The sequence below is a fragment of the Hippocampus zosterae genome, chromosome 20 (assembly GCF_025434085.1).
Source record: "Hippocampus zosterae strain Florida chromosome 20, ASM2543408v3, whole genome shotgun sequence".
Lineage (NCBI taxonomy): Eukaryota > Metazoa > Chordata > Actinopteri > Syngnathiformes > Syngnathidae > Hippocampus > Hippocampus zosterae.
In genome coordinates this window covers 5,715,770-5,729,476 of record NC_067470.1, presented here as the reverse complement: position 1 = coordinate 5,729,476, position 13,707 = coordinate 5,715,770, and the positions used below count along the sequence as shown (strand labels likewise).

At 43.0% G+C, this 13,707-nt stretch overlaps 2 protein-coding genes across 2 annotated transcripts; one reads left to right on the top strand and one right to left on the bottom strand.

Moving 5' to 3' along the window:
- Positions 1-1,084: 1,084 nt before the first annotated feature.
- Positions 1,085-6,023, bottom strand: map3k8 (mitogen-activated protein kinase kinase kinase 8). The gene is made up of 8 exons (XM_052054871.1): positions 5,798-6,023; positions 5,043-5,411; positions 4,757-4,927; positions 3,910-4,171; positions 3,522-3,628; positions 2,903-3,055; positions 2,292-2,538; positions 1,085-2,138 (listed from the first exon to the last, which is right to left on the bottom strand). Exons 2-8 carry the CDS (start codon positions 5,382-5,384, stop codon positions 2,014-2,016), a joined length of 1,407 nt encoding a protein of 468 aa, XP_051910831.1. The 5' UTR covers positions 5,385-5,411; positions 5,798-6,023; the 3' UTR covers positions 1,085-2,013.
- A 240-nt stretch (positions 6,024-6,263) lies between these two features.
- Positions 6,264-12,632, top strand: mtpap (mitochondrial poly(A) polymerase). The gene is made up of 9 exons (XM_052054869.1): positions 6,264-6,450; positions 7,089-7,255; positions 7,341-7,568; positions 7,667-7,891; positions 8,311-8,522; positions 9,320-9,546; positions 10,111-10,203; positions 10,309-10,382; positions 12,210-12,632. The coding sequence occupies exons 1-9, from the start codon at positions 6,279-6,281 to the stop codon at positions 12,534-12,536; spliced, it is 1,725 nt and encodes a 574-aa protein (XP_051910829.1). The 5' UTR covers positions 6,264-6,278; the 3' UTR covers positions 12,537-12,632.
- Positions 12,633-13,707: the final 1,075 nt, after the last annotated feature.

Sequence of the window (13,707 nt, the reverse complement as noted above, 5' to 3'; positions counted from 1 at the left end):
AGTGTGGACCCTGAAATGCTTATTACTCCTTTCGTTAGTTATATTGAAGGATATTCGAAGTCTCCGTGTAAAAGTATTGTTTATATTTATTCATAAGTGTGCGTGTGCATGCGTGTGTCGAAAGGGGGGGGGGGCGTTTACTTCAGTTTTTTTATTTTTAGGGATACATCATTGTTCAAATTCTCTTACTCAAACATTGGAAATAAATGTGTCCTTGTCCCCAAGCTTGGCACTGCGCTGCTCCTGGACACAGAGAATGGAAATTTTAAAAGCTTGAATTTTAAAATGTACAGTACAGCGTAAACGTTCAGGTGGTAAAACGCAGTACAGTAACGCTTTGCCATTTGCCACAACGCTTGCATGCCATCTAACGGTAAATGTAGGACAAGACAAGATTTGCATGATTTTGGTTCGGATTTCGGTTCCTCGTGTCACTGATTTGCTGACACGTCTCAATACATTAGAACAGTCTCAAGCTGACACATCAAATTCCAGTTCAAAGCACAATTAGCTCTCCAAATATCAACATCATGACCAACATTACAATAAATCAACGTGGACGTAGGAACACGTTTTCATCAAAAACAAGGCAATGCTTTTATTTATCCCCCCCCCCTCATAAAACGTCTAATTTTTATCTACCTTATTTTCTGTCAAATTATTACTGTATATGTTTTATGTTCAATAAACAAACAAACAATTTCATAAGCTATTATAAAAGGTTTTGGTACTTACTTGAAAAAATAAAAGTAGGAATTGGGCTTCTGAATAGTATTTTCCTGTAGTATTTTCCGTAGGGTTGAGTTGAGTTGTATTCTCATTCCCAATATGTTTAATGAATTTGTGTATTCGTTTTCAAGATGTATTTTGTTGTGTTGTACTGATGAGTTTCACCTTACGAACTGAGCATTTGAAAATAAAAAGAACCTTCTTATGACATTGTAATTTGTTCTTACTAGCCTGAACACGTTGATTGAATTAAGTGCGTTGAGCTGAAAAGCTCTCTATAGCTGAATCTCAACTTTTGATTCCAGTTTCAACAAAACTGCACAGCGATGAGTCAGCCAAACTTTGCAAGGGAGAGTATCTTACATCTTGGATTTTTTTTTAATGATTCTTGTTATAAAATACCTCAATTGCGAAAAAAAAGGATAACTCATTCAGAACGTTGCAGCTCGGGTTCCGATCAGAAAAAAAAGAGATCAAAACATACGACTCCATTCCTAAAGTCTCCACGCTGGGTCCCAATTAGCTGGAGATAAGATTTTGACATTCTGCTACTGGTCCATAAATTGCTGAATGGTTTTGGTCCTGATACATTAACCGGAATACACATTGACTTACTTTGTGTATGAAATACGCCTTATAAATAACGTCGGGAATGGTTGTTCGTCCGTGCCCTGCGACTGGCTGGCAACCAGTGCAGGGTAAAATTAACCTCCTTCACAAAACAATCTCCATCTGATTGTGAAGCAACAAAAACTAAACATTTGTTTTGAATACTTGAATGTAATAAAAAGCACAAAAGTGCTCATCTCACAGGATGTACAATACACAAATTGGGTATCACATGATGATGTTGTTGATATTCCACAGGAATTAAAATGAGGAAGTCCATGAAGAACTAAATGAGTCATGACTCCAGAGTGCACACACAGAAAAAAATACAACAGAGAGACGACCAGGCAAAGATATTTAAAGACATGACCCTTATAAAAGCCTCTAAAACTTCCTAAATGATAGCAACAATTTACGCACAAATAGATATCAATGTGTCTCATCTAACTGTCCTGCAGTGTTGTGAGTCACATGTGTCAACTCCGTCTTGAAGGACAAGCCATTGTGAATATCGTAAACAGTTCATCAGTGAGCGGTGTCCCCTGGAGCAGTCCATTGCTCTGACAGTAGGCACTGGTCCGCAACAGTGAAAATGGACAATTGAAGATTTTTTCGTATATTATTAGCTGGCCTAAACCAATGCTTGCCCATATACATAAAGACATGGTGGAAATGTTAGCCATATTCTGAAGTAGGGGGTCCTGTCACTAGCGGGCAATAGCTAGTCAAGGCCCCTAGGTCGAGGTATAAGGAGCCATTCCTTTTCAGGGGGCCAGAGACTTCAGCATCGAGTGAAAAGTCTGCAAGGAAAACGTGAAAAAAACATATCCAATTAATTTGTACAGAAATTGATCAACCGGGGAAAAAATAATCAGGATTTAGCTCTTGGTATCAAGTGATATTTACATTGCTTGCCGAACAGAGTCACAAGATACCATTCAGTGGCCGAGTACCTTGTGCGGTGTCATCCTGCTGGTTTTGCTGGTAAAGCATCGCGTGGTTGGCCTCCTCCAGGGCTGATTCGAGACTCCAGCATCTGGGCTGGTCCTCTTTGGGCGGGTTGATGGCCTCATCCTTCAGCAGCTCCGATGCAGAGCTCCTGAGTGTCGGGTTCTTCTCCAGAGCTCGTTCCAGGAAAGACCGCATGGCTAGGCTGCAGTCGTCTGATATGTCCTCCAGGGGGGGTGCTTGCTTGTGGATCTAGGGGAGGGGATATGTAGTGAAGACATTCGAGGCTGATGATAATCCCCCCCACCAAAAAAAAAAAAAAAATACAACAAAGCAGTGACGCAGATTTTGTTTTCTCAATGATGCCCTAACCTTTAACTTATTAAACTTGATGAAAAGCGAGATGAAATGAATTCAATGAATCACACGGCTTCCTTGTTCTCTGTCACCAGTTTCAAGAGGAAGTGAGTAACCGAGTCGCATTCAAAAGATCTGATAATCTTCTTTGAAACCGACCGTGAGGAATGGAAAACAGATGTCGGCCCACATACGGTGACATGAAGACATTCCTTGTGGCTAGCATTGTGGTATCGTGAAATAAAATAAAAATACCTACAATGTAAAGGTACGATGGGTAGGCAGTGCGTGGATATCTTCGAACCCAGGGGGGGTTTGCAGTCTGCATGTGAATGATGGTTGTTCCCAGGCTGTAAATATCTGTTTTGGTGTCATGTCCACGACACAAAACCAGTTCTGGACTCATGTACATCTGAAAAAAAAATAAGGGGAGCTTTATGTAAAGGACACCAGAACAGGAATCGTGCTGCAGAAGAACGTGAAAGATTTGTCTTCAAATCTAAACAGCAAACAGGAAAACACGTGCTTGCGGTGCAAAGTGAGTATTTTCCCGTGACAAAAGATGAATGCACCTTTGGACCCACACAAGCTGCATCAAAGCAATCGTGCGTGGAAAGTAAACACGGTAGCAGATTCGCTTTCTGTGTTGGAAATTCCAGCCTGCTGTGTAATTTTGACTTGAACAGAAAAATGTGACTGTAAGCATGCTGTCTCATTGTATTTCTACTGGGAGCTCGCTTTGGGACTTTCCACCAAGAAATGTGCATGGACTACAGGACCTTTCCATGGAATCACACATGGGTCAAGCAAAGGGGAAACAGAATGTAAACTGGGACTGTAGTCACAGGATTCTATTGCACACCGGTTTGTTTTCTTACCTCAGTTCCTCTCAGGTCTCTTGGAATATAGAGGTCGTCTGTCATTTGCACAGTCAGGCCAAAGTCCACTAGAACAGCCTTGTCTGACATCAGAACAATGTTACTAGCTAAAGAGAGGAGAAAACAAAGGTATATGACATGGGGTGCTCAAGGGGATTATTACCAATGCGTTCCGCAGTCTTGTTCCTATGTAGTGTTATTGGGTAATTAAATGAAGATGACACAAAAAGTGGCTACCCCCCCCCAAAAAAAAGCCATTTTGTTTTAATAAATAATCATATGCCAACAATAAAGAACACAAACACAAAATACCACCTTGCATTTCATGCGTTCTAGAACCATGATACATTTCTCAAAATGTGAACAGGTCAGTCATTTTTGCACTTACGTTTGATGTCATGATGGATGACATTGTGTGAGTGTAGGTACTCCAAGGCACGAAGGATATGCTTGGTCACCCAGATAATCTCAAACTCTCTCATTGGCCCACAGCTGTCGATCTTCTCCAGGACTGACCCGCCCTCGCCAGCCTCCATGAAGAGATGCACGTTCTGTTCCCACAGCAGAGCCCCATAGAGTTTAGCAATGTTCTCGTGGCAAAAGCGAGCCTGGAACTCGATTTCGGCCCCTCTAAAGTTCTCCATGGGAATCTGTAAAACACAATATGTTGATTTCCTTCAATTTGGAATGTTACATTTTGTTTTAAAAATCACCACCACCCGTAGTGTGTGTGCGTGAGTGTAACTACCCGATTACAACATAAAGCATGAGGTTTCATATTGTTGACTACCAGCATGGCAGTCGTCAGATCATATTGAAATGATGACAGTATTACAAAACACCGTCAGCTGATAGCTGGGATATCAGTGTTAAAATACACACCGGTGCCAATAAGCTGTTGTCACCGTATTGGCTGTGTGTGTGTACCAAGTCAATAGCTTTATCTAACTGGGAAAGCCCAGGTTGTAAATATTTCCCATGTGAGATGACTGAATATACACGTGCTCACGTGTGTGTGCTACAATAAAAGTTAAACAAATAGATTTTGTTTCACAGTTGTGCAGTTGTGTGATTGGTTCCAATATTTCCATTCATGCAATTTCCATTGCTCATTTTGTGATACCGCAGGTTTTTCAAAGAACTCTGTTCCTCTTTTGCTTTAAGAAAAATGTGTTGACACTAGTTTAGGGTGGGAGGGGTCACAATACTTGCAAATACCTCCCAGCCGGACGTACCAGTTTGCATGCCATTCTCTTCCGAGTCGTGATGTCCTGAGCTAAGTGAACTTTCCCGAAGGAGCCTTTAGGTACGAGGTCAGAGCCACGATTCTTGTAGGTCAATTGCCAGGGAAACAGGAGCACATCCTTGTTGATCTTATAGCGGCCATTCTTTACAACCATATCATTCTGCAAATAAAATCACATCATATGGCATTTAAAAAGAACGGTAAAGGGTCTGGTCCCTCATACAACTAACTGCAATATCCATATCATCTTGATATAGAGACAGAAGTATACTCACTTTATTTAACAGTACTCCCATCTCCTCAGGCAGGTGCTGAAGTGCTGCTGCTTGCATGTGAGAGAGCAAGTTGACAAAGGACAGAAGGTCTGTCACTGTCCCGTGCCGGACACTACCTGCCCCACCTGTGTAACCCTCCTGCGACTCTTGACTCACAAAGTTTTCAATCTCTTCATTCCCATCCATTGCAACAGGAGACAAACTTTCCCCTTCGGACAACAAGCTGCTTTCCTCCTCTTCTGCTTCCTCAAGCTGGTAGAGAGTCTCTGCAGCGTCAATGATGTCCTCAATATTCATATGTGCCAACAGCAGTTTTATGTGGTTATCATAGTTATACTCCATTTTGGTGGCATGGAATTGTCCCGCTCGCTGTAACATAAAAACAAAAGTATGTGTCAAATACTGTAGATAGGTTAATAAGTACACTAGTAATGTGAATGACACAAGCATTAACCCTGCTTTAAACAAATGGAAAAATAAAATGGCAACAAAATGGCAACGAATCACTGCCTCAAAACATGTGATAACGCACAGCAAATCCCGATATATCAGCTACAAAAATACCAAGTGACGTTAGAGGTCCGCTTGAATGGAATGTAAGCTTTCGGTTAAAAAACAAACAAACAAACAAACAAACGAAACCCTCCCGCCCCCCATTATTTAGTAAAATTTGCTGAGAGCACATTATTATAACGTTAGATTACACACAAAGTGAAAAAAAACAACATCATGATAATAAGAGAGATTGTAATTACCGTTGGTATCAAGAGCGACTTCTCTCCATAAGTGCGTCACTTGCGTCCGCTTCAGAGAATGGCTTCTGTTTACTAATCTTCTGCTGAGAGGAACTGCACAGTGGAAAATTGAAAATGTGTCATTGCGCATGCTTCAGCCTTTGACGTGACATTGAGGGCTTTCGTTTTCCTTCTTTCGGTTTTTTAAATTTATTTATTTGTTTTTGACACTCACAGCGAGCATTTCGATATATTGTTACTTGTTAACTAATTGAAACAAGCAAAACAGTTAAACGATGAGCATTACTCAAAAAATTAAAATTATTTTGTCAACAACTTGCTTCACAATACCAATTAAAAAACATAATTACGTCTCAACTATGAAGCAAATATCGTATTTCATCTCCGTTACCTAATAAGTGTTGTGTACAAATTTTATAGCTATAAACCTAAATTTGGTGTCTCTCCTTTGCCGTAGGAAGGGCAACGCCGGAAGCTGCGCATGCGTCATCGGTCAACAACAATGGCGTCCTCCATTGCTGCGCACAGGTTACATATGAGTGGAAAGAGCAAATTCGTGAAATATCTCCAAAAGGTGGACAGTTTTTTTCACAGAGGTGTCGGAACTACAGCTGTTCCAGCCCATGTCGACATACCAACAAAGGACGAAACCAGTCAGTAAATTTAAAGTTCATTCAATCAGATAAGCCAGCTTTCGTCAAAGGTTGAGTTTGGTAGAACGGTGTTCAAATTATTTTAGCGCGCCCGTGGTAACCCCCGCGGTTAACTTGTCAATTTTTCAAAAGCAATCGAACACGCGAAGTTGTGTGAATGCAGCTGTGACCATTTACGGCATCTCGTGAAATATCCATCCATCTCTTTTCCGATCCGCTTGTCCTTACAATGGTCAGAGGCGTGCTGGAGCCTTTCTCAGCTGTTTTCGGGGTACACCCTGAACTGGTTGCCAGCCAATCGCAGGGCACACATAGAAGCCGTGCTCACAGGGACAATTTTCCATTAACCTGCCGCGCATGTCTTTTGAATGTGGGAGGAAACCCACGCAGGTACGGGGCGAACATGCAAAACTCCACACAGGAGCTGGACTCGAACCCTGCACCTCTGCACTGTGAGGCCGACATGCTAACTCGTCGACCACTGGGCCTATGAATATGCACCTTTTCAAACAACAAAAACAACAAAAGTCCTTGTTGTCGCTGAAAAGAATAGAAAGTCTAAACCTAGTACAGTAATAAACAAGAGAATGCATTTTGGTGCAAAGTAGTTGGTAAATTGTTCCTTCTGTTCTTGGCAGATGAAAAGGATGGATGTCTGTCTTTTTATGCTGTCCAAGTCCAAAGACAAGAGCAGGCCGAAAGATCCGTTCTCATCAACTGCCCACACAAAACCAGTGAGAAAAAGATTCTCAAGTTTTTATCAACACATGGTGATATTAACAAGTGCTTCACTTATGAAAGCTATGTAAGTAAACTCCTAAATGCTATGAAAATACAGTATGCGCTACTAACTGATGTCCAAGATTGATTGTTGTGTGATTCTTTCCCAGGGCATGCATGCAGTGGTTGAGTTTGCTTCGCAAGACAGCGTGTCGTCGTTACTCGATGGGGCCGGCATCCCCAGCAACAACCATGAATCTATGGTTCCTTATAAATCAAGACTAATGACTCTGCGAGGTCTAACGGAAGTAACCAACCAGCAGTCCAATAAACTGAGCCACCCACAAACCACTATTCCCATTAACGAGCTTATTCAGAGACTTTCTCAAGAGGAGAGTGTTAGTACCTGTCCATTTGTGTGATTACGTTTGTAATATCTGTAACTTTAATTTTTAAAAAAATGTTTACTATGGTACATCTCTTCTTTTCCCCTCAGATAGACCAACAAATAATCTCCTTGACAGAAGCCTACCAGCTAACTGAGGAAAACAGCCGACTGCGTTTCCTCGTCTGCTCTCTGCTCAAAGACATTGCCGCTGCTTATTTTCCAGAATGCTCCATTAAACCATTTGGATCGTCAGTGAATGGCTTTGGAAAGCTGGGCTGTGATTTGGACATGTTTCTGGACCTGGACGGCATCAGTGGAAGGAATTTAAAAATGGTGAAGACAAATAGGGCAATGATCACAATGCACTCATCATAATCGCGAACAGCACCTGAATTTTATTGGTTGAATGATTTCTACATCACATATCATATAATTGCAGATAATGTTGGTCTTTATCAGCAGTTAAAAGGGTCATTTATATTTAGTTATTGAAATATTTTATGAAAGAATGGATAAGTCAATGTAACCAGTAGAGAAGCTTTTGATAGAATCAGCATGTTTCAAAAATGTCAGCTATGGGAAGTTGAGCTGCATCCATGTAGACCAGGGTAACCATGGCAACTCCTTCAGGTAGCATTATTCGACTAAATATACAGGAGTAGAAACAGGAGTTCAGAACATTCAAAGAGTTTTTAAATGTTTTTTTTTTAATCTGTGAAAAATAAATTTGCAAAATCTCTTTCATTGTGCAGCCAAAATCTGGTTTGACCTTGGAGTACCAGATGAAGCGGGCCACTTCAGAGCGTGGTGTCACACAGAGCATCCTGACTGTCATTGGTGAATGCGTGGACCAATTTGGGCCTGGCTGCGTTGGTGTGCAGAAGATCCTGAACGCCCGATGCCCCCTCGTCCGTTTTGCCCACCAGCCGTCTGGTTTTCAGTGTGACCTCACAGCCAACAACAGGTCTTCCCCCCCTTCCCTCTTCCGCACATTTTCAGAGGCAGCTTTCACATTTCTACTTCAGGCCTCAAAATGTCAAAGCGCATTCTTTCTTGTGATCTTCTAACCGCAACTGGTGTAGTAAAACTCCTGAAAACAGCAGGTAGGCGGTGGTGATTCAGTCCAGTGCTTGCGTAACTGAAACTACGCTTGTGTTTTTATTTTCCGTTTACACTTCAGAATTTTGACATCCTGTTCTTACATTACACGTTTAGTACCCACACAACCAACCAGCTAGCTAATAGAGAAACCACTCTGGAAATAGTTGCAGGGTGCCTGTTGTGGGTGGATTCATGTTTTTTTTTTTTTTTTTTTTTTTTTTTGCGCGGGTAGAGTGTAGGGGGGACTTTTCTCAACTCTTGCTTCGATATCTTTTGGCCATTACAACTTCCTGTCTGCGCTGCGGTGGCTATGCTTGTGCAAGTAAATGTGTCAACAAGAAGAAAAGAGTGACAGTCACTAAAATGGTTGGTGAAAATTGTAATCGCAGTATCCATACACAACAAAAATAAGAGTAATTAGAGGAACGTTGATAATATTCTCGTAATATTTACATTCGTACATTCGATGGGATATCAGTCTTTCGATGAAAATGTAATACCTATGGTCACTTTATGGTCCAGGCAATCCAATTATAGTCATACACCAGCCAATTTTGGAGGTGTAAAAATGATTTTTGTTTTTGATTGGTTAAAGACAAATTATTATTTTCTTGCATCAAATCATCAGAAAACAGTAGTCATCCAGCCTGTTGTCCACAGGGTGGCGATGAAGAGCTCAGAGCTTCTTTATCTTTATGGCCAACTGGATCCAAGGGTGCGTCACCTTGTGTTTACCGTGCGATGCTGGGCCCGAGCACACGGGTTGACCAGCAGTATCCCCGGGGCCTGGATCACCAACTTCTCTCTCACCGTCATGGTGCTGTTCTTCCTGCAGGGGAGACAGCCCTCTATCATCCCCACTCTGGACCACCTACGAGACCTTGCAGGTACCAAACGTCATTCTTGTCCGCATCCAGAGTTATCTTTTGCTAACATAGCCAAGCGCCACCATAGCAGACTGCCGCAAGTGAACTGAACCTCCTTCATATTTCTCCCTCGCTTTCACCTTGGCTGCTCGATAATTGCCCTCCAAAAGCAATCAGATCAACCCCCCGCCCCCTCACTCCCCTCTCCCACTTCCCCCACATTTGCCGGCACCACCACCACCTGCTTCACTGCCTTTACTCCCTTTAGCAGAGTCTGTATCACACAGAGTGCTTACAGGACAATAAACGGCCCATCACTCTGGTTAAGGTCGATGACCCGGCCTCCTTAGGATACACTTGCATGAACACGGCACCGACGCAGCATCGGCTTCATGAAGGTGACTGCTAACAAGGGCATCACCAGAAACGACATGATCCATGCTCTCTTCTGTTTTTTTTTCCCGCCACTTTTCCTTCCTGTCACTTCTTTTCCTCGCAAACACCATCCTTCAGTCCCTTATTTATAACCATCATAGATGTTTAAAGACCGCCATTTACCTTGCCTCCCCGCTTTCATCCCACAAGGTCCCGCGGACAAGAGCGTGATCGAGGGGAACGACTGCACATTTGTCAGTGACTTTGACAGAATCCAGCTCCAGAACAACACAGAAACACTCGGTGAGAGCGTGAGCACAAAGGCCGGCTTGCGTGGATCCAGTTGAATGCCGTTGTTTTCCCTAATCCACCCTGACGCTAACATGATATTACTTTTTGTTGTCGCAGAGAAACTGCTTTGTGAATTCTTTGAGTTCTACGCCACATTTGCATTCAGTAAGAAGTCCATAAATATCCGAAAGGTAAGAATGACTGCTGTGCTGTCACCAAATCTTGACAAAAGAGTCTTCATCATCTAAGTGTGAAGGACTAAACGAAGGTCCGTCAACTCACTTCAGCCGCTCTTTGGCACCAGACGGCTCCAAATTAGTACTGCTCTAAACCTGCAAATGCAGGAACATAAATATGCAAGGGTTGACTTCACTTCCTTTGTTACATTGATTGAGCATCATTAGTTCACTCACATTTTTACATACAAACCTCAATTAACGTCACACGCGCGTTTGTGGAATATTCGAATAAGCAGGAGTACCCGGAGACTATCAAGGGCCCAGATTCAAATCCAGTACTGCTTGACTGTGCGGCGGATATTGTAACCGTTACACCACGGTGCTGCTGCATCATCATGTATGTGTAAAAAAAAAAATATATATATATATATATATAAGTTCCTTTCTCCTGAGTAGACGCTTTGTGCTCTCTGCTGAGGAAATCAACAACCAGGCCACTCAACTCATTCAGTACCAGCCAATTCTGGACCAAGTCTGAAAAGACGTTTAAAAACGTCTTTGGGAGTGAATGAGTTAATATGGAAATAGTTATTCGTATCTTCTAATTCTCACCACATTTTTAAATTCAATAACAACATATGATAAGTTCACCAAGCGTAGGATGGAATGGTCAGATTTTTGCCTGGAGGTGAGCATCCACCGCAACCCAGAAATCTTCTCTCGGCATCCCTTCATTACATCCTCTGTGCTCAGTTCTATCAGGAGATGGGATGATAGTGAAGGCAGCCCGCTTGCATGGAGGCTGTCAGCCCACGCAGATAGATGACAGTTGACCTTTCTTGGCTGATTGATGCTGGCCCAGTCAGATCCGATGCCCTTGAGCCGAGATCAAATTTAGGAACTCCATCAGGCTGCAAAGCATTATTTACCTCGACCAAGGAGGGTGTGTTTTTTTTATTTTTTTACTGGCATTGATGTATCGCCTTGTCTGTCAACGGGGTCACACTGCGACAACCCCTGCTTTTTTGAAGTGTCGTAAATCGCCAAGTGGTAAACAAGCCAGTGCTGTCATCGATGCTAATTCAAAACCAACAACTACAAGAAAACTAATAATGGTGCGTTTTGTCATGAAATCCAAAAGCTTTGGGAATCTGTTTCCAATTGACACGACATGAAAAATGATCACCGTTGACTTGTTCCTGTATTCCTGTCCCGGGTCATTCATTTGTTATCCGTTTACCCGTTTGGCCCCCTCCCACACACGCTGGCCAAGACACACTTGTGCTTGTTGTTTTCATGAATTGATCATGTCGGGAAAGATAGACCCCGTGGTCCATTCATTATATGAGTCTTGACACAAAGGAGGAAGTTTAGCAGGTAAAAGGTGGCCATGACCCAAGCCCGTCGGCTTTGGCTGCTGGAGGAACAGCTGTAAATCAGCTTTACCGTGCCACAATTTTCTGGTTGACTCCAGTGCTTTGACAAGTGGCTTTGCCTGTCTGACTTCCCCCTAACCTCATATGGATGATTTGTTTGATGGGCAGGACCTATAGACGAGAGCCTCAGCCCATGCTTGAATCGGTTTTCTACCACATGATGTGAGAATTTTCTATTTCCATCTGGATGTCCGAGTGTCCTCCGAGGCCTCATCCATATTTATTTCTTCCTTTTGCTATCCTGGGGAGACTTGGTCCATTTGGCCCCTACGTGCCCCGGATACTGGTGCAAGGAGGCAAAAAGCATGACCAACAAGATAGATGGACCGTTGCTTACAGTACATGCAGCACTGATCACCGGCATATTTGAACCCGCCAGCCTTTCCTCTTTCCCTCTCTCCAGGGCAAAGAGCAGAACAAACCCGAGGTGGCCCCGCTGCACATCCAGAACCCGTTTGAAACGGCCCTGAATGTCAGCAAGAACGTAAATGGCACACAACTGGAACGATTTGTGGCTTTGTGTCAGGAGAGCGCCTGGCTCCTCCAGCAGACCGACAACACCGTACCCAAAGGCGGCCGCACGCCCACACCCTGGGGACTCGCGACCCTCCTTTTGCCTTTGCAGGTTGCGGGGGTCAAAAGTCGAAAGAAGAGGAAAAGAGAGCCTGCTAGCGAGCGGATCAAGGGCTTGCTAGAATCCCTGAAAAATAAAAATCAGCCAAAGAGCTAAAGACTCTTGATATCCCCGGAAAAAGAACTTCATGTTATCTTAATTAGTCTGACTCAAGGACACCATTATGCCACAATAAACTAAGAGACACCTTGATGTGGATGTAATTCTTTACAAGAGCACTGGTGGGTGCTACTGAGACTTGAAAGTCCAAGTCCTGCAACCGTGAGCAAAGCATAGCTGCCTTCCAAACAGTTGACCTGGGTTTGATTCATGGCCATTGCATCGTCTCCTTTTGCTTTCAGTAATTCTATTGCAGATGGTGCTCTGCAGTTAATTAATGGACTAAAGGGCAATTTTTTTTTGCACTAAGGTCTGCGGAAAAAGATGTACGGTAATTGTAATACTTAATATAGTGCTCGTTAACAGGTTTTTCTAAATCCAATTTTATTCTGTCCTTCATTATTAGCAGAGATACAAGTTGACCCTGTTTGGGCCTCGGGCTCCCTTTAAACAAGCATCATAATACGAAAAACACATGACTGCAGTTGCTGAAAATGTTATATTGGAGTTGAATTATGTAAGAGCAAATGACCTAATGCAGTGACATAATGATGCTAGCAAAATTGTTTTGGTTGCATCAGTTAGTGATCTGGTGATGTTGCGAGAATGGCTAAACTATTATTTCTGTCCCGTGGGGGGGGGTTGGTATCTTTTTTTTGGTTCTTCTTGCAGTACATCAATTTAAAAAAAATGCTTGAAATGTGACACTCCCAAATTTGATAGTAAAAAAAAAAAAAAAAAAACGGAACACATTCCAAAGTGGATGTGAATATCCATTGTTTGGGTTGCATAACCTTGAAATATGAGTGGAAAGCGAAAAGGCCCCGAAGAGTGCGGGGATGCGTCCCGTGAATGTTTGAGGCCCATGGCACGGCGTTGTGCATGCAGACAACAGCTGTTTTTCCACTCATTGCTGTGCAAGGTCACAGGGCGATGGGATCGACTTTTAACAACCTCCTATACCACCCGTACAGCCTTTGCCATACAGCACCGCAGGGCCACAGCACAGATGGCAGACAATGTCCCTCGGGTCGACGGAGCCCATTCGTGCCACCCCCATACACCCCCCCCCCCAGCTTTGAACTCGTCTCACTGTCCCAATACCTCGTTTTTTCTTGGGGGGGGTTGAGTCAAGTAGTCTGCCTCGCTATCTGTCTCCGTCATCTCG